Raw genomic sequence first — 19,914 nt, 5'->3', positions numbered from 1 at the left:
TACAAGCCTCTAGCCTATCCAATGGAAGAAACATACCCAATTATGACTTTCTCTCCCAATTCCTTTGAGTTTCTTTTTTTTTTTTAATTTATTTATTTTATTTATTTATTTATTTTGGCTGCGCTGGGTCTTCGCTGTGGCGCGGGGGCTTCTCCAGTTGCGGTGCAGGCTTAGTTGCGGTATGTAGGATCTTAGTTCCCTGACCAGGTATCGAACCCCGGCCCCCTGCATTGGGAGCGCAGAGTCTTAACCACTGGATCACCAGGGAAGTCCCTGCTTTGAGTTACACCTGAGTTTGGGGGCAGTGGATTTGTGCATCAGGGTGACTTGGTTATCTACTGCTGCACCATCCCAAACCCAGTGGCCTCAAACACGATGGTTTATTCTTTCTTACCATTCTGTGGGTGGCCTAGGTAATTCTGCTTCACATCATGCCACCTGGATCACTCACATGCCCCGTTCAGCCAGCTCAGCAGGGGCACCTCCATTCTCCTGTATGTGGCCTCTCTCTCCATGTGGTGCCTCATCTTCCAGGGCCTCTGGGATGAGGGTGGGGCAAGCAAGGCACCTAGGGCACAAAATTAAAGAGACACTCACTCTCAGAGTCATGTGTGTGTGATTCTCTCTCAGCAGATACCCTAGAGCTTTGGGGGAACTGAATTTTACTTAATTTTCATTAGTTTTTATTTGAATAGCTACATGTGGACATGAGGCTGCAGCCACTGTGTTGAACAGCACTACTCCATCATATTCTACCATATTTCATGGTGTGAATATGTTACCATTCATTTGGTCTTTCCCCTGTTGATGGACCTTTAGGTTATTTTAGTCTTTTGCTTTTGCAAATGAGTTTCAAGGAACACGTTTGAACAGGTTGTGTTAGTAGCTGTATACTATGCTGGCATACAGTTTTGTGTTGGTAGTTGCATTCTTTTCAAAACTGTTACCATTCTGTTCCTTCTTGACTCTTCACCAAGGTGGGAAGAACACTTCCTCCAACTCTGCACGTACATATCCAGGCTTCCACTCTGATTTGCATGTGTGTATGTACGTATGTAATCCTTTGCTTGGGTGAGATCTCTTGGGACAGTCCTGGCCTTCTAGCTGAGCCTTCAGTATCACAGAAGTCTGAAATGCCATACCTAACCACAAGAAGGACCTTAGCCCCAGCCTCAGTGAAATTAATCAGATCCTTTAGTGAAATAACCAAATAACAAGTTCTTCAAGGCCCATGAATTCATGACAGGCATATAGAGAATAATAATAATAATAATAATAACAAACACAAAGCAATCACTAACTCCAGGAAAAGCAAGCAAATAAGAAAGAGAATGTAATCATGAGTATACTGCCTGTCTGAATAATCGTCCTAATGTAACCCCCTGTGGTAGACAGGATTTTGTCCTCCGTGCCCTTCACCCCACTCTTGTGCCTGTGAATACTTTATGTTATACGGTAAAAGAGACTCTGCAGATGTAATGATCGTTATGGACCCTGAAATAGGAAGATTATCCTGGATTACCACGTGGGCCCAATCTAATCACTTGAGCCCTTAAAAGCAGAGAAATTTCTCCACCCCGGGCCAAAGAGATGCTTCAGAAGAAGTTAGAGTCAAAGCATGAAAAGGGTATCTGGTTGGCTTTGAAGATGGAGGGGGCCAAGTAGCCTCTAAAAGATGAAAGTCATCCAGCTAACAACCAGCAGGAAACAGGGATTTCAGTCCTTCAGTTGGAACTGAATCCTTCCAACAACTTGGACGAGCCTGGAAGCAGATTCTCCCCTAGAAACTCCAGGTAAGAGCCCAGGTCAGCCAACACCTTGATTTTGGCTTGTGAAACCTGGAGCACAGAAACCAACAGAGCCTGCTGAACTTCTGATTTACAGAACCATGGAGCGATAAATCTGTGTTGTTTTAAGCTAAGTTTGTGGTAATTTGTTACAGCAGCAATAGAAAACTAATACACCACCTAACATTAATTGAGCCAAAAAATGGTAATATAACTACACTAGGAGGTGGAGAGGCGATTCTGTTTGGCAAGGAGAGAGTACTAAAATAAAACTAAGTTCTCATGTTGCCTGACAGGAAGTCAAAAGATTATATTTAAGACTTAAAAAATAGCAGCCTAAGCATCTGTAGAAACAGCTAAAAGCGGTAGAAGTGGTTGCTTCTGGAGAGCAGGAATTGGGAGTGAGGAGGGGTGGGGAGAGGCTGTGTGTTTTTTTGTTTTTGTTTTTTTTTTCATTTTAAGCCTTGGAGAGAACGATATGGTTTTAAATGCACATTCCTGTGTTACTGCAATAAAAATCAGGAAGAACGAGTCCCATGCCCGCTGGTGTAAGGTGGGCCCACCTCTCTGAGAGCCTGAGCAGGTGGGGTGCCAGGGATTATGGCAGCCCCTGCTCTCTCATCACCAGGGTGGAGGAGAGCAACAGCAAGCTTCTGGAGTCAGAGAGGAAGCTGCAGGAGGAGCGGCACCGCACCGTGGTGCTGGAGCAGCACCTGGAGAAGATGCGCCTGGAGCCTGGGAGGACGTCAGCTTCTCAGAGAGCAGCCCCCAGGAGCAAAACAGGTAGGGCTGAGGTGGGGCCGGCCCGGGGTCACATTGGGCCCACGGCGCTCTGGGGCTCCTGGTTCTGGCTCGGGGGCCAGGGGGGAGAAGACACACAGCAGTAGGGGCAGGCAAAGCTTCCCCCTGACGGAGGGGCTGACCGCTGCTGCTGACTAGCTCCTCCCTCTTTCCTGAGCTCCTTACCTTTCAAGGGCAGGACCCTAAGGTTGCTTGTGTCACTTATGCTTTCATCCCATTGGCCAGATCCTAATCACATGACCACACCAGCTCCAGAGGACAGTTTAGTTGTCCTAAATCAAAAGGTTAGTTCTACTGCTCTAACACAGTGGTTCTTAAGGTACGGTCTCCAGACCAGAAGTGGCAGCATCTTGTGGGGCTGGGGAAGTGAGGGTGTGGGATGCCAGAACCAGAAGCCACGTCTGGGGAGGAAGAACCTTCAGTGTGAAGAGGAGGAGCTTGCCTCTCTCCAACATCCCCATCCCAGCCCCTCCAGGCTCGGGAGTAGAGGTGTTGCCCCCCACTTCCCTGCCTCTCAACACCCCAGTACTCCCCCGCCCCCAGCCAAGGACACTCAGATTTTTTCCCAGCGCAGAGATCAGAACGTTTCAGGAGGACATTCCAGAAGTAGGGCACAGAGCGGGAGTGGTGCCATTCTCCCACCAGCAGGGCCAGGGCTCCAGGGGCCTTCCCGGAGCCGCTGAGTCCAGGCTGGGGAAGGTCCTGAGGGCTTAGCCCTGCTGGGCTTGCAAAAACAGGTCCCTTAGGAATGTAGTGTCTCCAGGCCATGGACCCACCTCCTGCCAAGTGGCCGGGCTCCCAACGAGGGACAGCTAAGCCACAGCAGGAAAAACCACTTTGGTCCTGCCAAAGGGCAGGGCAACTGCCTGGGGAGAAAGTGACCATGTGGCTTCTGTCCATGCTGGCCTGTGACATGGGAAGAGCACCGACCCTCTTGGGGGCATAGCACACCCCTCCACCTGTACAATAGGGAGCCTGATTGTGCAATGTGGTCCCTCGTGGCAGTTCCTTGCCAGTGGGGAAGAGAACAATAAACCAGTAAAAGATGGTAGGTCAGATGGAGGTGGGTGCTGTGGCTTACAGCTGAGTAAGGGGACAGGAGGTACAGAGAGCAGCTGTCTTCTACGGGGCGGCCACCCTAACTGATGAGCTGATGTCTGAGCAGGGATGGTGGAAGGGGGTGAGGATGTGGCATAGATACCAGAGGGAAGAAGAAGTGCAAGGGCCCTGAGGTGGGCGCACGGCTTGGAGGCTTGGAGGTAGTGAGACTGGATCATGGGGAGGGGAATAGGTGGTGAGGTAGGGAAGTCACGAGGTGCTGAGGAGGTGGTCCCATCACACAGGCCTTGAGGGCCAAATGTGTATTCACTGTGGCCTCACAGAGCTCTAGAGGCAAGAACTATTATCCTCATGTTACAGGTGAGGAAACCAGCTCAGAGAGGTTGATGGTTTACCTGGGGCCACACAGCAGGAAGTAAAAGCCAGGTCTGCTGATGCCAAGTGATTTTCCCTGCGCCATGCCGCCCCTGAGGGCCTGTTCAGCACAGAGGTTTTCTGATGCTGTGACAGTGCTCGAGTTCCCCACCAGGTGGGCTTTGATTTCTCTTTCTGAGCACTCTTTGTCCCCTGGCCCCAGCCACCGTGGATTCCCTGTGTGTGTGGATGGAGACTGGAGGTGGGGGACCCAGTGGTAAGAGGGCATCAGATGCGGTGACAGCCTAGACTCAGACTCAACCTGCAGGCCAGACCTCAGGCCCAGCTGCCTTCCAGAAACTTATAAAGTGCAAATATGGAGAGAGTAGTGAGAGGAACCACCTCGGTACAAAGCGGGCAGTCAGGGCCTGGAGGAAGGCAGCCCTTGTCCTGCACCTTGAAGGAGGTATAATGTTTCAACAAGTGGAGAAGCAGGTAGTGGACAGTTGGGGGTGGGAGAAGGAAGTGTTAACACAGGGCCATGGCCTCATCACAGAAAGTGGCTGCTGCTGCCCCACAGGTGTGCCCACCTCTAACACCAGGCACAACCCAAAGGAGAGTGAGAGGAAGGACCCATCTTCCGCCCAGATCTCCAATGTGCCCATGGAATCCCAGATGGAGGAGCTGACCACCAGGTGCTCCCTGCCCCGTCTTCCTGAAAGGGTGGTGTTGCCTGGGTGGAGGTGTTTTGATAGGCAGAGGGATCACGTCCCTCCCCCTTTGACTTCTATTTGCCCAGAAGGCTGGTCCTGCTGGGTCCTGGGTTCTAGGCCTGCAATTCAGTAACTGGCCATCAGAGGGCAGAGAAACCCAGCCATAACCCTAAAGAGCCCATGGTCCCAAGAGAAGTTTTATCAAGTGTGGGTTACTGAACCCACTTTTCTAATTCAATTAAACCTTTTAAGGTCAAATGCAGTGGTGGGAAAGGGGGAACCTCTATAAATTAGTACTCATGCCTGAGGCAGCCAACATTTGGGGGAACAACAGGGCACCAGGCCCAGTAGCTGTGGCTGGGCCCAGACAGGAATCCCACATGGTATTCCCCCAAGGGTCCCTGAGAGGAGGTCAGAGAGTACCCTGAGTCTGGAGAGCAGCCGAGCTGGCAGCCATCCCCAGGGCCCTCTACACGCATGCACACACACTCACGTGTGCCCACTCAGCCGCGCTGAGCCCTCTTCTCTGTGTGGTCTAGGCTGGCCATCCAGCTGGAGGAGAACGAAATGCTGAAGGCTGCCCTAGGCAGTGCCCTCCAGGGAAAGGAGGAGGACTTCCGAATGTACCATGAGACCCTGGGCCAGGTGAAAGGGGTCTTCCTGCAGGCCCTGCGGCAGCAGAAGGCGGACAAGCGCTAGGATGGCGGCCCACTGTCAGCCTGGCTGGACGGGGCAGCCTTAGGCCTTGAGAGGACGAGGCTCTATCTGAGGACTCCATCTGCTCCTGGAAGCCACCCTGGGGCAGCCAGCTGGGCCCCTTCTCCTAGAAGAGGCTCTCCAAGGTCAACAAGAGCCAACATCCCATGGCAGGAGGGCAAAGGAGAAGCCCTGGGCACGCTTAGTGATGGCAGGGGAGGAGGCCAGCAGCCCGTCGGCATCAGCAAGAGCTCTGGGATGAGAAGCTGGCTGTGAACGGACAGATGCAGTCCCTTGGGCAGGTGCTTATCCCAGAGCCTAGCGGGGGACCCTGCATGCCCACAGGGCTCCACATGTGCAGGAGAGCCCAGAGGGCTCCAGGCTGGGCGCATCCACCAGGCCGCCCAGCCCCGCCCCACCTCCCTCACCAGCGCATCCTCACACCCCACTCCTACCTCCATTGCTCTATCTGTGGGCACCCCCACCCTCTACAGACTTGGGGGCACCACGCTCCTAGCCACCTTGTCGGCCCACCCCTTAGGGTTCTTCCTTAGGTGCAGACCCTCAGGCTTGTAATAATAATGATGATTTTCATGATCACCACAGCTCCCAGTGAGTGGGCACCTACTGTGGAAACCTGACCCCATCTAGACCTCTAGCAACCCAGGGGGTTGTCACCCTGTTCTACTGATGGAGAAACTGAGGCTCACAGAAAGACACGGAGCTAATATTTAACGCTGGCCTGCCTGCCTGCAAAAGCCAGGGTCCTCCAGTGGATCCGATTACCCAGGGTGGGCGTGCCTACCCACGGCTGGGCAGCTCTGTCCCCCTGCCAGCTGCTCCAAGAGGCGCCTCTTTTTGCTTCCAAAAGGCTGTAGCTGGTGGGTGCTGGTGGCAGAGGGCAGAGGTGGGCCAGCTTGGAGCTCTGGGCAGGGGGATTTTGAGGCAGTGGGTCCAGGCGAAGGCATAGTGTACCTGCCTCACCACAGCACAGGGGTGAACTGGGAGGGCTGCTGCAGGAGAGCCCCCAGGCCCCTCTGTGACTGCCGCAGTGTCACCCTCTCAACTGCAGTTACTGCCATGCGGAGGGGTGGCTCCATGGAGGGTAGCCACACACCCCGACCCCAGACACCCGGGCCACACCTGTGCACACAGGGGCCCACACAAAGACACAGATGCACACAAATACCTAGGCTCAGGAGCATGAATCATATGTAGACACACATGTACCAGCAGACAGTGCTGACTCCACACTCACAGGCCCTGCCTGGCCATTTCCCTTCACATGGGATCAGAGAAAAACTTCCTTCACAGGAAAACAGGACCCTTTCATCCTGATGGCCTTCACTACACTTGCTGGGGGTCTCTAGACCTGTCACCCCATGCAGAGTCAGGGCTCCGAGTAGGGGGGCCAGCATGGAGTCCCTCCTCAGCCCCATCCCCGAGGAAGGGCTCAAGCAGACAGGGTCCCAGAAGCCCCAGGTAGCTTCCCCCATGGAGGGGGTTCACGGTAGGTATGCCGCATATGTGAGTCACTGCACAAGTGACACAAGTGACCGGTCTTCACGAGCGGGAATGTGCGTCTACATCCACACACACACACACATACACGTGTGTGTGAGGAGGAGCCAGCTTACAGCAGGTCTGCTCCATTCCCCCAGCAGAATCCCTCTTCAGGACTCACTGAGTTGAAAGGTGCCAAGTGCTAGTGCAGCGGCTGGCACACAGTAAGCGCTCAATAAACGTCAGCCCACAGTATTACCTCTATTAGTTCCACAAATACTTGTTGAGCAATTACTCTGCCCTAGGCAAGGGGGTGCCAGGTGAGGCAGACTCAGTCCCCGAGCTCCCGGAAGCCCCAGATCAGCTGGGGAGACAGATTCCCAGGCCACCATCTACCGAGCCAGCTGGCCATCAAGCAGTCATCGAGTGCCAACTGCATACCAGCCTCTCCAGGCCTGTGAGGGGCCCAGAGGCGAATCTGACTTGCTGCTGCGGCCTTCAGGGAGCTGCTTGTCCGGTCAGAGAGGCGTGGGAAATAGAGGGCCGCGACGGGGCGGGATGGGTTGGGGGTATGCAGAGACAGAAAGCCGCATCTCAGAGCCTCCCACCTTTCCTGCTGGCTTCCGGGCTCAATGCCCAGGTCTGGGTGGGGTGAGGGCTGTCTTTCCAGTCTCCCTGAGGTGTGGGTGGGCAAGGGGGGGGGAGGGGAAGGCCCAGGAGAAGAAAGGGTTGTCAGAAGGACCAAGGGCTGGGGCCCTGAAGGATCTAACTCAGGTGGGCCAGGCACGGAGCGCGGCAACCTGGTCTGTCCAGGTTAGTGCCTGCGGCCCCTCCTGAGCAGCAACGCCTGTCCCTGCGGCCCTGAGGAGGACCTCCCAGCCCTCAGGCAGGTGGGCAGCAGGTGGGCTGGACCTGCCTTTCACAGATGGGAACACTGAGGTCCCTACCCGGAGCCACAAGGTGGTGGGAGTGGGAGACAGGTGCCTGGAGAGTGGAGGAACAGCAAGCAATGAGGCCGGCGGTGGAGGCACCTCACGTGAGGACTCTCCCTGGCCGCACCCCAGGCTGCAGGCCCGGGCGCTCAGGTTCCGACACTGACAGGTGAGACCCGGCTGAGCCATGGGTGTGGCTTGGCCACTGTCCCCTTGGGGGCCTTTGGGGCACCACAGCCGAATCGGACAAGGCTGCAGTCTGGCTCAGGCTGATTCAAGCCCCAAACACGTCCCCATGTCCCTGGGCCCTCCCCTGCTCTCAGGAGCCCAGGCCAGGGTGGCCTGCAGCAAGAGGACTCCTCTGGGCCCTCACATCCGGTGGCCAGAACTAGCCTCCCCATCCCCTCCTCCAGCGAGCTCACGGCCACCCCACAAGGAAGTCTCTGCCCGCGCACCCCCTCTCCTGCACACAGGCCGTGTCTCCTGTAGTACCTGAGCCTTACACACACACACACACACACACACACACACACACACACACATGCCATAAACAACATACCACACACACACACTTTCCCCGACTTTTTACTTTGAGCAACAACAAGAAACAAATGAAAAGGACTTTGAGACTTGAGAGAATTGGCCCCCTGCCCATCTTTCCCAGTAGCCCTTGCTGGTCTTAGCCCAGTCACTTCCTGCCCCTCGTTTTGTGGGCACCAGGCGCCCTCCCCTCACCACCCCTCACTCGGGGGAAGCTGGCCTCAGGCTGTCCAGCCGCAGGTCCAAGGGGCCTCCCTAGCCCTCTACCCACCTGCCATCCCCACAAGCCAAGCTCGCTACAGACCCCACTGCACGCGGCCCGCCTGGTGGACCTCTCCTCCTGCTGTGTGTGAGTGCTGCCTGTCTTGGCCTCTGGAGTGAGGGGTCTCAGCCTCTCTAACAGCCTCTCTTTATGAGCAGTTCAGTGAGCCAGGCCCTGGCCACGGAGTGAGCCGTCGAATCCCCCCAAGGGCCCAGTGAGGTCAGGGCCGGCAGTGTGCCCATTTACAGATGAGTATCTGAGGCTCAGAGAAGTGGGTCGCCAGCAAGGCGGAGCTCAAGCTCAAGTCAGCTGGCTGCACCTGTGCTCTTAACGGTGAAGCCAGACCACCACGTCTGCCTCCCAGAGCCATTCTCTTAGAGCCTCACGAGGGCACCAGCTGGATGGCCGGCTCAGGCTGGTCTCAGCCAGCACCAGGTGTGGGTGAGCTGGGTTCTTGCCCCTGCAGGGCAATCAACTCCAGAAGCTCATGCGCTGACCCAGTGACTTAATCTAACCCACTCCTGTTCGTCAGTTTCCTCTTCTATCAACTGGGGAAAATGGTAACAACCACTTCCCTAGAGGTTGTGGTGACATTAAAAAGAGTTAATCCAGGTACAGCCTTAGAACTATGATTAACTTATTTCTCCTCTAACAACCATTGACTCTACCTCAGGACTCTACTCAGGTGCCCCACCTCCTCCAGGAAGCCCTCCGTAATGCCCACAGTCTGGCTCAGGCACACCCCCTCCCCGACGCTGGCCTCCTCTAGCACCCAGGATCCATGACTGCAGCCCGCACGCAGCCCCTCCAGTGCAGTAATCACCGTTCATGCTTCTCAGAGTCAGGGACCCGCCGTGCAGGCCTCCGTGTCACTCTGTGGGGAGTGCGTGCTGAGAGGAAGCTCAGCGCCTCCAGGTATTGTGGGAAGGTAGGGCACTCTCCCTCCCAGGCCTTGCTCAGGCCCTGGAAGTGCCCCTGCTGAGGGTCGGGGTAGGAGAACACTTCTTCCTCCTCTAGTCTCCGCTGAGCCTATGACTGGGCTCAGAGGGTCAGCACGGGCTCCAGGACCTGTCCTGTGACTCATTATAGTCACACAGCTCCTTCTACCCCCCAGACCCCAGACCCTGCCCCCCGTGCACATACATAAACAGGCCCTCACAGACTCTGAGATCCTCATCCCAAAGGACCCCAGAGTGGCTGGATCCCTGGGTGGCACTGGCCTTGGGGAGGTTGTGAGGGACCCTGGCACACTGCCCACCATGGAGCTCCGAGGTCCTGCATCCAACCATGCATCCGTCCAACCAGCTGGGCTCTGAGGCCACGGTGGGGTGGCCTTCAGGATACCCCTCTGCATCAGGTAGGCTGGGCTGAGGCCTCGGTTGCCCCTTCCCAGAGTGAGGGCCCTGTCCCCCGACTCCTCTCCCCCAGAGGAGTCCTGGTTGCTTAGGAACATTGCCATCTGCCTCCACCCTGTCGTGGAGAGGATGCCAGCCACTCCAAGGACCCACTCAAGTGACCCTGCTAACTCCCCTCCACCTGGTCGGCTCCCTATGGGACAGGGCTGGGGTATAGGGCCCACATGTCTCTTGCCAGTTACAATTCCACTAGGCAAGTCAGTCCTCCCCCAGGCACTGATGCCTGGCCAGGCAGGACTCTCTGCATGATGAAATGGACCAGGGCAGGGGGCTAGGTGGGTGTGCCATGGGACAGCCGTTGGGAATTCACATGTAAAGGTGTACGCTGGAATTCATGGAGCTGCACATGAAAGTGTGTGCATGGTATGAGTGTGTGTGTCTGCATGGCGGGGGCAGAGCTCACAAGTCTGGAGAGGCCAGCGGGGGCCACCTGGAAGGCTTCCTGGAAGAGGAGAGTCCTGGCCAGCAGTGAGAAGGAGACACAGGCTCTACGGACCAGGGGAGGCAGGTCGAAGTGAGGTCCAGGTGTCCCTGTCTGAGCCTATGCCAATGGCCACCCCTTCTGCCCCTCCCCAATCCTCCCTGCAGCTCCCTGTGGCCAGCAGCTCTGCAGCACTCAGCTCTGCTCCACTTCGCTCCGCTCCGCTCCAGGAAGGCCACCTCCTCCCTGCCCTCCTCCTCCCCCACCCCTCCTGCTGTCACCACTCACCGTTCACAGCCTCGAGGGGGTGGGGACCCCAGGGCTGGACACACCGCACCAGGGCCCCAGAGCCCAGCTGGTCGCACGGTCGCACGGTCGGACGCAGGACCCCAGAGCCCCGAGGTGGGCAGTGTGCCAGGGTCCCTCACAGCTTCCTCAAGGTCAGTGCCAGCCAGGGATGTAGCCACTACGGGGTCCTTGAGACCTGTAGAGCCCACCCCAGGCCCCTCATCGCAAACCTCAGGCCCCAAAGTGGGCTTTACTCCAGGTGTACCTCAGGCGGGCAGGTCAGTGGGCAGGGGGCACTCCTCTGTCCACAGGCTGGCCCAGGTCTGGGGGTCTATCAGGAGAGGTCCCAGGCTGGGGGCCAGCCCTGGCCTTGCTCACAGAGGCCTCACAGGGGACACCCGGCACCGGCCATGGGGAGCTAAAATTGGAAAGTGGCGAGTGGGAGGCAGCTGACAAAGCTATTTCGCAGGCTCTTCGCCATGCTCCGGTTTCAAGCTTCTGCTCCCTTAACCCGATCCTCAGGGCCTCCCTACCCCCACCCAGCCCGTGGGAAGGTGCCTCAGCCCTCAGGCCAGCGGTGTAGAAGTCAGGTCCGGCAGGCCGCTGGTAGGGGCAGGGGCAGCGGACGGTCTTCTCTGATCAGAGACTGCAGGGGGGCTCACTGAGAACACTCAATCCTGTCCCTGGTCCGCTGTGTGACCTTGACAGGTCCCTGCCCCTCTCTGGTCCATGAGCCCTCCATCTGTGTAATGGGGAGAATGCCGACTGTGGCGGCCCAGGAGAGCTGGTTTCGGAATTGGTGAGGGAGATTTAGAGGATCTGGGGCAGGAGAGAGGGCCATGCCAGCCATCTCTTGCTCAGCCCAGCCTGAAAGGATGCCTAGACATGTTCTTCCCTTCAGTGTGGGCCCTGAGTCTGTCACCCATGCGGCCCTTGGGAAGGCCACGGGTCAGGCCGGAACAGGATAGAGAGGGCACAGGTGCTAGCTTAGGTCCCAGGGATGACCCAGAAGGACTCCTGGGGATGAGCTAGGCCCTGGCAGGAGGGAGTGGCCAGGCTCACCCTGAACCCAATACTGGTCAGCACCTTGGGTAGCGGCCAGCACACTCCCTGGTGTCTGCCTGGCCCAGCCTAGCCCCACACCCACTACCCCAGGGCACCTCTTCAAATAGCACAGCCTCCAGCCGGCATCCAGGGCCTGAATACACAGAGCACTGAGAGAGTGGGCAGGTGTGGCCACGGACACAGGCAGGAACCAGGGACGTGGCAGGCTGGGGCTCAGGGGCTGGTTGGGGTAATGAGGGTCAATGAGAAGCTATAGGCTGAATGAGAGGGATGGAGGTTTGGTGCTGGGGTAGGACCTGGGGAGGTCATGAGAAGTAAAGGCAGCTCAGGAGGGTATGGAATCAGAGAACGGGACCCGGAGGAGGGGGGGTTTTGCCAGGAGTTGAGAGAGACTTACTGAGCGGGGTGGGAACCCTGGGGGCCAGAAATATGATTGAGGTGATGCAGAGGGAGTTTCTCCACAAGAAAGTCATCTGAGACCTTGGAGGAGCAGTTTGAGCAGAGGGTGGGGACCGGTCCACCTGAAAGGTATGGAGGAGTGAATGAAGGTGAAGAAGGCAGGCTGAGAGTGAAGACCATGCTTTCAAGAGCCTTCAGTGGGAAGGGCGGGAGCGAGAGTAGCAGCTAGGATGGGGCACCAAATGGCAGGGGGCCTGGGAGGAGTGGGAGATGGGCGGGGAGAATGATGGCATGAGATGCCCAAGGGGCTGTCTCTCTTCAGAATGGGGACCCCATCACCTCAGTGGGGACCATGAACTGGGCTAGGCAGGGCTGGGGGGCAGCAGTGCCCTCACCCAATCTGTCTCCCTCAGCCCCATCCAGGCTATGGGCATCAAGACAGCCTTGCCCGCGGCAGAGCTGGGCCTGTACTCCCTGGTGCTGAGCGGGGCCCTAGCCTATGCTGGCCGGGGCCTCCTTGAGGCTTCACAAGGTAACAGCTGGGCCCCGGGACAGAGGGGTGGGACCGTTCTTCTGCTGGGGGTCTCAGGGCTCCACCCAGCAAGGCCAGAAACTTAGAGGCTCCAGACTCAAGGGCAGTCCCTAGGCCTTGGGGCTGGGGGGTTGAGTCAGATGCAGCCACAGGGAGACTCAAATGCAGAAGCACTGACAGAGACCTGAACAGAGCCAGAGAAAGAGAGAGAGAGAGAGTGTGTCTCAGACACTCAGGGATGCAGAGACCTGGCCCCAGACACACAGTGAGACCCAGAGAGAAGCAGAGGCAGAGAGAGACCCAGACCCTCTCCCCTCCCCCCAGGGTGGCGTCAGCCTTGCTGCAGAGGCAGGTGTGGGTGTGAAGCGCCCTGAGACCAGACTCTGTTCTCAGGTGGGGCCCACAGGAGAGCCTTCCGGGAGTCTGTGCGACCCGGCTGGGAGTACATTGGCCGGAAGATGGTAGGTCCCCCGCACCCCAGGGTCCCTGACCGGGGTCTCTGATCCCTGGCCCATCTCTCCTGTCCCAAACCTTTCCCCGCTCTCCCCTGTTCCCAATGGTCCCACATAACAGAGGGCTCGCAATGGGGAAGGTCTCTGGCTTGAATTTTCAGCATCTTCAGTTTCTCCACTGGCCCCTCCTCTGTCCTCCTGGGGCCAAATCAAGCCTGCCTCAGACCCTGCTCATTTAGGAAACAAACCGAGACGGGCTTCCGCAGGGCCTCCAGCACCATCCTCCCCAGGAACAATGCAATAATGGTGGAATGTCAGGCAATGTGCTGGACAGAGGGGGAGCTTGGAGCAGCAGGGCAGCCCACGTGGTGCCCCTCATTCCTCTCTACCTACCTTCCCGGTACTTCCCTCAGAGGGGGAGGCAGGGACCTCAGCCATTGCTCTCCTCTAATGCACAAGAAGACTCTGGGGGCAGGGAAGGGGTTGAGACTCTGACCAGCCCAAGTGCCAGCCCACTCTGCCCCCGCCCCACCTTAACCTGCCTGGGCCTGCCCCAGGACGTGGCTGACTTCGAGTGGGTGATGTGGTTCACCTCCTTCCGCAACGCCATCATCTTCGCTCTCTCCGGACACGTGCTGTTTGCTAAACTCTGCACTATGGTTGCCCCCCAGGTGAGCTGGACCTGAGCCCCCCCTGCCTCCCCCTCCCCCTCAGCTACAAGGGTTGCGGGGAAGCCAAACTGGGCTCCCACCTCTGTTCACATGGAGAGGTAGACAAAGCCTTCTCCCCGTCCACAGCTCCGCTCCTGGATGTATGCTGCGTACGGGGCCCTGGCGGTGGTGGGCACGATGGGCCCTTGGTACCTGCTGCTGCTGCTTGGCCACTGCGTGGGCCTCTATGTTGTCTCACTCTTGCGCCAGCCCTGGCTCTGTCTCGGCCTCGGCCTGGCCAGCCTTGCCTCTTTCAAGCTGGACCCCCTCATCTCCTGGCAGGTGTGCGCTGGGGCGGGGCAGGGGTGGAGGGTGCAGGGATAGGACCCCAAACCTCTCACCCCATCCAAAACGTTTGCCTCCTAAGTCTCCCCAAGCATTTCCTTCACCTTCCCACCTGTCTTCAAGCCTTTGACCATGGAGCATGCCCTGCCCACAACGTGGTCGCCCTCCACCACAGCAGAGACATGTCCAGCTCCTTCCCTGCTCTGCCCCAGCACTTAACATGAAATTGGCCCTCGGTGGCCAGTGTTGACGGGCGCTGGCAGAGAGGGAGATGGCAGGACCAAGCTGGGCCCCTGCGGGAGGCTGGGTGAGCTTCCCAAAGGCAAGGGGCACCCTGGTGAGCTGGCGGCCTGTTCTCTCCCATCCAGAGCGGGTTTGTAACAGGGACTTCTGATCTTCAAGAGGTGCTGTTTCACGGGGGCAGCGGTTTCACGGTGCTGCGTTGTACCAGCTTTGCGCTGGAGAGCTGTGCCCACCCTGACCGCCGCTACTCCCTAGCTGACCTGCTCAAGTACAATTTCTACCTGCCCTTCTTCTTCTTCGGGCCCATTATGACCTTTGATCGCTTCCACGCTCAGGTGAGGGGACACCCTGTGGGCTCCCAAGACAGGCTTGCGTCCCCCCCTGGGCGGAAGTGAACCCCCCTCAGACCCCAGAGGGGCCCGTGTCTCCACTCTCAGGGTTGCCAGGATGAAGCCGCGTCTCCCCTCACCCTCGCATCCCCAGACAGCTAGTTCGTGACTCACCGCTCAGACAGGGCTCCTCGCGCAGGGCTTGCCTCCCCTCCTCAGACACTAGCCGTCCCTCAGGTGAGCCAGGTGGAGCCGGTGCGGCGAGAGGGCGAGCTGTGGCGCATCCGGGCCCAGGCGGGCCTCAGCGTGGTAGCCATCGTGGCCGTGGACATCTTTTTCCACTTCTTCTACATCCTCACCATCCCCAGTGACCTCAAGTTCGCCAGCCGCCTCCCGGACAGCGCCCTCGGTGGGTGCGCGCCGGGCCCAGGACAGGGACGGGGATGGGGCCGCCACTTCAGAAGGACGGACCCTCTGTGCCCCAATGGCGGCGGAGTCACAGCTGGGGAAGCTGGCGCCCCGGGGGACAGCACCTATTGCAGGGTGGGGGAGCGGGGATTTAGCCTTTGAAACGCGTGGGACTTGGAGGTAGGTTTGTACCGTGAGGCCCGGAGTGGTACCCGACAGAGGCCGCCCACCTCGCCGGGGCCTGGGGCTGATTCCCCCAGTCAGATAAGGTCTCCCCGGGGCCAGCCCCTCCCACCAGGACGTGGGGGCGGGGCCTGCGTGGGGCGCGGGGCTTGCGTGGGGGCGGGGCCTCCGCGGGGGCGGCCGGGGCGCAAGGACCTTCCCCCCACCACCCCGGAGCTGGGGAGTTTCCGTAGGGGAGGGCGGGGCTCCGCGCCTCCCCTGGATTTAGGAAGGCCCGGGGCGGGGTGGGGGACGGGGGGAAGGTCGGTGTGACGCCCCCGGGCCGTGACGACCCCTTGTCCCCAGCTGGCCTAGCCTACTCAAACCTGGTGTACGACTGGGTGAAGGCGGCCGTCCTCTTCGGCGTTGTCAACACCGTGGCGCGCCTCGACCACTTGGACCCGCCCCGGCCTCCCAAGTGCATCACAGCGCTCTATGTCTTCGCGGAGACGTGAGTGCGAGGTCCGGGGACTCGCCTCCGGGATCCCCACCTCCCTTTCGCCTCTTGCCCCAAGCCCCGGAGCTCGTCTCCTGGCTGATTCCCGCCCGTCTGCTCTCCTCCCACAGGCACTTTGACCGTGGCATCAACGACTGGCTTTGCAGGTGAGTTGGGGTGGGGTGGGATGTCACAGCCATCCCCCAGGTGTCTGAGCAGGGCAGTGGCCAGGTGGGTCCACGTCTTCAAAGATCACCCCTGGGCCAGAGGAAGCAGGGAGGGAGGGAGGAGGTCATGGCAGAGGTCTAAGTGAAAGACAGAGGTTTGGACTTGGGTGGGGCCCCTGGAGGTAAGAGGAATGGAGTGGAGACACACAGCAGGCAGCCTGGACAGGACTTGGCCGTGGATTGAGGGCATCAGGAAGGAGAGGGCAATGACTCCCAGGAAGTCGTGTGCCCGGAAGGACTCTGGTTGAAGGGAGAAGGAGGAGCCGGCAGAAGGGCCTGAAAGGAGCGGTCAGAGGAGCAGGAGAAAAGTCAGGACCATGGGACACCCTGGAAGCTAAGGGAAGACCATCCTGGCATGGTAGGGGCAACTGGGTCAGATGCTGCTGGCGTCAAGGAAGCCAGAGACTGAGCGTGAGTGTGGGCGGCGTGGAGGTTCTCAGCCTTTCCCTGGAGAGGCAGGGGTGGGGAGGAGTCGGGGCTGGGGGCGTGGGGGACAGAGGAACCGCAGGGTAGTTCCTGTGTGGACAGCTCCTGGAAGAAGCCTGGTACTGAAGGGGGACACACAGAAGTGGCCGAAGGGAGAAGTGGGTGTTTTAAAGACAGGAAATAATGGGACATGCTTGGGTGCCGAGGGGAATTATTCAATAGAAAGGAGGAAGTTGGCAGTGCAGGATAGAGGGGTGATTGATGGCGTGAGCTCCCTGAGAAGGTGGGGAGGCGATGGAACCAGGCAGAGCTCTGGCTTCGGGACACGGAGGAGGAAGAAAGGCCAGTGTGGATGCAGAAGAATGGCAGGTGAGTGTGGAAAGGTGAGGGATTCCTCCTGAAAGCTTCGGTTTTCTCCATGAAGTAGGAGAAGGTCATCAGCTGAGAGATGCAGGGTTGGGGGTGGAGGGGGCCACACAGATGCTGCCTCTCTCCTCCTGCCTAGATCACCACACCCATTTACACTTGCAGGAGAGCTGAGGTGGAGTAGCCACTGCAGAGCCTCAGAGAAGATGCTGACCAGAGAAACCATGGCACTGACAGCTCAAGTGGGGTTGGGGGTAGTGGATTTATGGATTCTAATATGTGAAGGTGTAGGATTTTTCCCATCAGGGCTTCGCTTCTTGGGTGCAGGTGAGGAGAAAGTGGGTGATTGGGCTTTCCCAGATGGGTGAGAAGGAAAAAGTGAGGGAGAAGGGTTTTTAGGTTATTTGTAATGATGACTCATTGAATATAGTTAAGAAGGGTGGTAAAAATAGGAGGGGGTCACAAGATGAGGAAGGTGGGGGGGGGGGTCAATGAGATTGAAGAAGTGGAGCTAGGGAGTCAGGTCAGGTGGGGCAGGGTGAAGGATGGGAATTAGGAAGGAGTCAAATAAGTGGTGAAAAAGTTGGGGTGTGGCCATGGGAGTGGGTGACTGAGGTGGAGTGGAAGGGAAACCATTGGTGAAACGAGGAGGTCAAGGAACAGAGAGGCTGGTTATGCAATGGGTCTTCTACTGAATTTATTTAACAGATATTTATTGAGTACCTACTATGTGCCAGGCACTGTTCTAGGCACTGGGGATACAGCAGTGAACATGGCAAAGACCATGAACTCATGGAACTTACAGCCTAGTGGGGAGAAACAGACCATAAACAGGTTTAAAAAAAATAATTTTAGAGAATGGTAAGTGTTATGAAGAAAATAAAAGAGTGTAATGGGGTAGAAGCTTCTTTAGTTGGGGTCCGGGTAGGCCTCTGTGAGATGAACTGAGACTTGAGTGATAACGAAATTTGGAGAAGAGAATTCCAGATAGAGGGAACAACAGGTACAAAGGCCTTAAGACAGGAACCGGCTGTGTGTGTCTGAGTATCAGAAAGACCAGTAAGGGGAGAGCATAGTGAATGAATGGTAGAATGGTGGGTGATAGGTAAGGGAGGGAGGCAGAAACCAGATGACGTGGGATCTTCTAGCCATAGGAAGGTGGTTGAGTTTATTCTAATTGTAATGAGGAGCTATTGCGGGAGGGTGTGATTGTGGAAGTGAGGTGATCTGGGTTACACTCTTAAAAGATGCCTCTAGCTGCTGTGTGGACAACGGACTGTAGGGGGCAGAGGCAGAAGCAGGGAGATGACTTCAGAGGCTCTTTCAATAATCTGTGTGACAGGAGATGATCGCCTCGACTAGGGTGGTGTTAGTGGAGGTGATAAGCAGTGCTCAGGACCAAGTGGAGCCCGTAGCATTTGCTGGTTTGGATGTGAGTGGAGAGGGGAATTGAGAATCCAAGATGGCACCAAGGCTCCTGGCCAGCAACTGAATGGATGGTGGTATCATTAGCTGAGATGGGAATGAAGTGGGTTTGGGCAGGGATGGGGGAGTTGGTCATTCATGTGAGATGTCTGGTAACAGTTGGATATATGAGTCAGGAGAGAGACTGGGCTAAAGAGACAGATTTGGGGCTTGTCTGCATAGAGACAGTATTCAGTCTTGGGTCTGGATGAGATCACTTGGAGAAATGAAGGTAGCTAGAGAAGACGGGAAGTTCAAGGCTGAGCCCTCCACATTTTGAAGTTGGGTAGAGGAGGGCAGCCACCTGAGGCCCAGAATGTTGAATGTGCCCAGGATGATAGCATTGAGGAAGCTGCCCCCGTTGTGTACCCTTTGCCCGTCTCCCACCTGCCTTTCCCCACACTCCCACCGGCCCCTTTTCCCGCCTTTCCTGCAGGTACGTCTATGACCACGTTGGTGGGGAGCACTCTGCGGTGATCCCAGAGCTGGGGGCCACTGTGGCCACATTTGCCATCACCACTCTGTGGCTCGGACCTTGTGATACTGTCTACTTGTGGTCATGCCTTAACTGCTTTGGCCTCAACTTTGAGCTCTGGGTACAGAAGCTGGCAGAGTGGGGGCCCCTGGCACGAATTGAGGTGAGCAAGGAAGGTCTGGGGCTAGGTTGTCTGGGACACTGGAGGGGGTGGCACTACTGCTCTCTGGAGTCTTCCAGCCACACTTGGCTCCCAGTCCAGAACTTTCTCACCACCACCCCCCTCCGGGTCGTCGGGGCAATGGCTCCCTCTGTGGGTACCTGGCGCTCCCTTCCCTTCTGCAGGGTCGGGGGGCACCCGGGCCTGGCTGTGTTGTTCAGGCCCTGCCCTCTCTCCAGAGTTCAGTTTCCCATCTTTTAACAATGAGGGAGAGCTGAGCGGGGACTCTCAGGGACACAGGCATATCCCCAGGACCCAGGTGGCCACATAGGCAAGGCCTCTGACCCGCCACGTCCTCTTTCCCCTGGGCCTCTTGCCTCACTGCCTATGTTTTCCTGGACCCAGCAGGCCTCTCTGTCGGAGCAGATGTCCCGCAGGGTCCGAGCCATCTTTGGGGCCATGAACTTCTGGGCCATCATCATGTACAACCTTGTAAGCTTGAACAGCTTTGAGTTCACAGAGCTGGTCGCCCAGCGCCTGCTACTCACAGGTGAGGGACGGGGGATACGGAATATGCCAGGTATCGACCTCAAGGACTGTGACCTCCTGAAATGTCCCCACCCCACCGCAATTCTGCAGGGACTCAGCAGGGCGGGACAGTCAAGTGGGGAGAGAAGAGTCACTGGGGGAAAGGGAAGCTGCTTCCAGGTGCCCATGACCTCTTCCCCACACAGGGTTCCCCCAGACCACACTGGCCGTCCTGTTTGTCACCTACTGTGGTGTCCAGCTGGTGAAGGAGCGAGAGCGAACCCTGACGCTGGAGGAGCAGAAGCAGGACAAAGAGAAGCCCGAGTAGGGGAGAGGGGGAGAGGGGAGAGGGATGGGCTCCGCTCAGCTATTCCTGGGAGGGGCCTGACTGATAGAATAAAAGACTTTTCTACCAC

The 19,914-nt window shown here is 57.6% G+C and overlaps 2 protein-coding genes and 1 long non-coding RNA gene across 11 annotated transcripts in view; 2 read left to right on the top strand and 1 right to left on the bottom strand.

Moving 5' to 3' along the window:
* The window catches only part of CCDC13 (coiled-coil domain containing 13), a 31,137-nt gene extending 23,969 nt beyond the window's left edge, over positions 1-7,168 (top strand). For both annotated transcript variants that reach the window (XM_082348485.1, XM_082348484.1), the window contains 3 exons: positions 2,416-2,570; positions 4,582-4,696; positions 5,254-7,168. In XM_082348485.1, the coding sequence (XP_082204611.1) occupies positions 2,416-2,570; positions 4,582-4,696; positions 5,254-5,413 (430 nt within the window). In that variant the 3' untranslated portion in view covers positions 5,414-7,168. The remainder of the gene's footprint in view (positions 1-2,415; positions 2,571-4,581; positions 4,697-5,253) is intronic.
* Positions 1-15,093, bottom strand: part of LOC309608541 — a 27,916-nt gene extending 12,823 nt beyond the window's left edge. For all 3 annotated transcript variants that reach the window (XR_014232946.1, XR_014232947.1, XR_014232948.1), the window contains exons 1-2: positions 14,961-15,093; positions 395-568 (exon numbers count right to left, since the gene is read on the bottom strand). This is a non-coding gene — a long non-coding RNA (uncharacterized lncRNA). The remainder of the gene's footprint in view (positions 1-394; positions 569-14,960) is intronic.
* Positions 10,777-19,914, top strand: HHATL (hedgehog acyltransferase like). Of its 6 annotated transcripts, none has more exons than XM_082348639.1 (12): positions 10,777-10,923; positions 12,649-12,767; positions 13,161-13,228; positions 13,777-13,890; positions 14,017-14,211; positions 14,583-14,792; positions 15,033-15,195; positions 15,723-15,867; positions 15,984-16,019; positions 18,772-18,973; positions 19,376-19,520; positions 19,705-19,914. In XM_082348639.1, the coding sequence occupies exons 2-12, from the start codon at positions 12,662-12,664 to the stop codon at positions 19,824-19,826; spliced, it is 1,506 nt and encodes a 501-aa protein (XP_082204765.1). In that variant the 5' UTR covers positions 10,777-10,923; positions 12,649-12,661; the 3' UTR covers positions 19,827-19,914. The 6 variants fall into 6 exon arrangements, with proteins under 6 accessions (XP_082204765.1, XP_082204763.1, XP_082204760.1 ...); XM_082348637.1 differs by having other exon boundaries at positions 15,024-15,195; XM_082348634.1 differs by having other exon boundaries at positions 15,006-15,195.

This window comes from Balaenoptera borealis (assembly GCF_965194805.1).
Source record: "Balaenoptera borealis genome assembly, chromosome: 12".
In the NCBI taxonomy this organism is placed as follows: domain Eukaryota; kingdom Metazoa; phylum Chordata; class Mammalia; order Artiodactyla; family Balaenopteridae; genus Balaenoptera; species Balaenoptera borealis.
This window is presented reverse-complemented; position numbering and strand designations above follow the sequence as displayed.

Excerpts from the sequence above, each read along its gene's own strand:
- HHATL (XM_082348634.1), top strand. The coding sequence starts at position 12,662 with ATGGGCATCAAGACAGCCTTGCCCGCGGCAGAGCTGGGCCTGTACTCC. Across the intron at positions 13,891-14,016 it reads GCACTATGGTTGCCCCCCAG|CTCCGCTCCTGGATGTATGC; the intron begins GTGAGCTGGACC and ends CCCCGTCCACAG. Across the intron at positions 18,974-19,375 it reads GGCCCCTGGCACGAATTGAG|CAGGCCTCTCTGTCGGAGCA; the intron begins GTGAGCAAGGAA and ends TCCTGGACCCAG.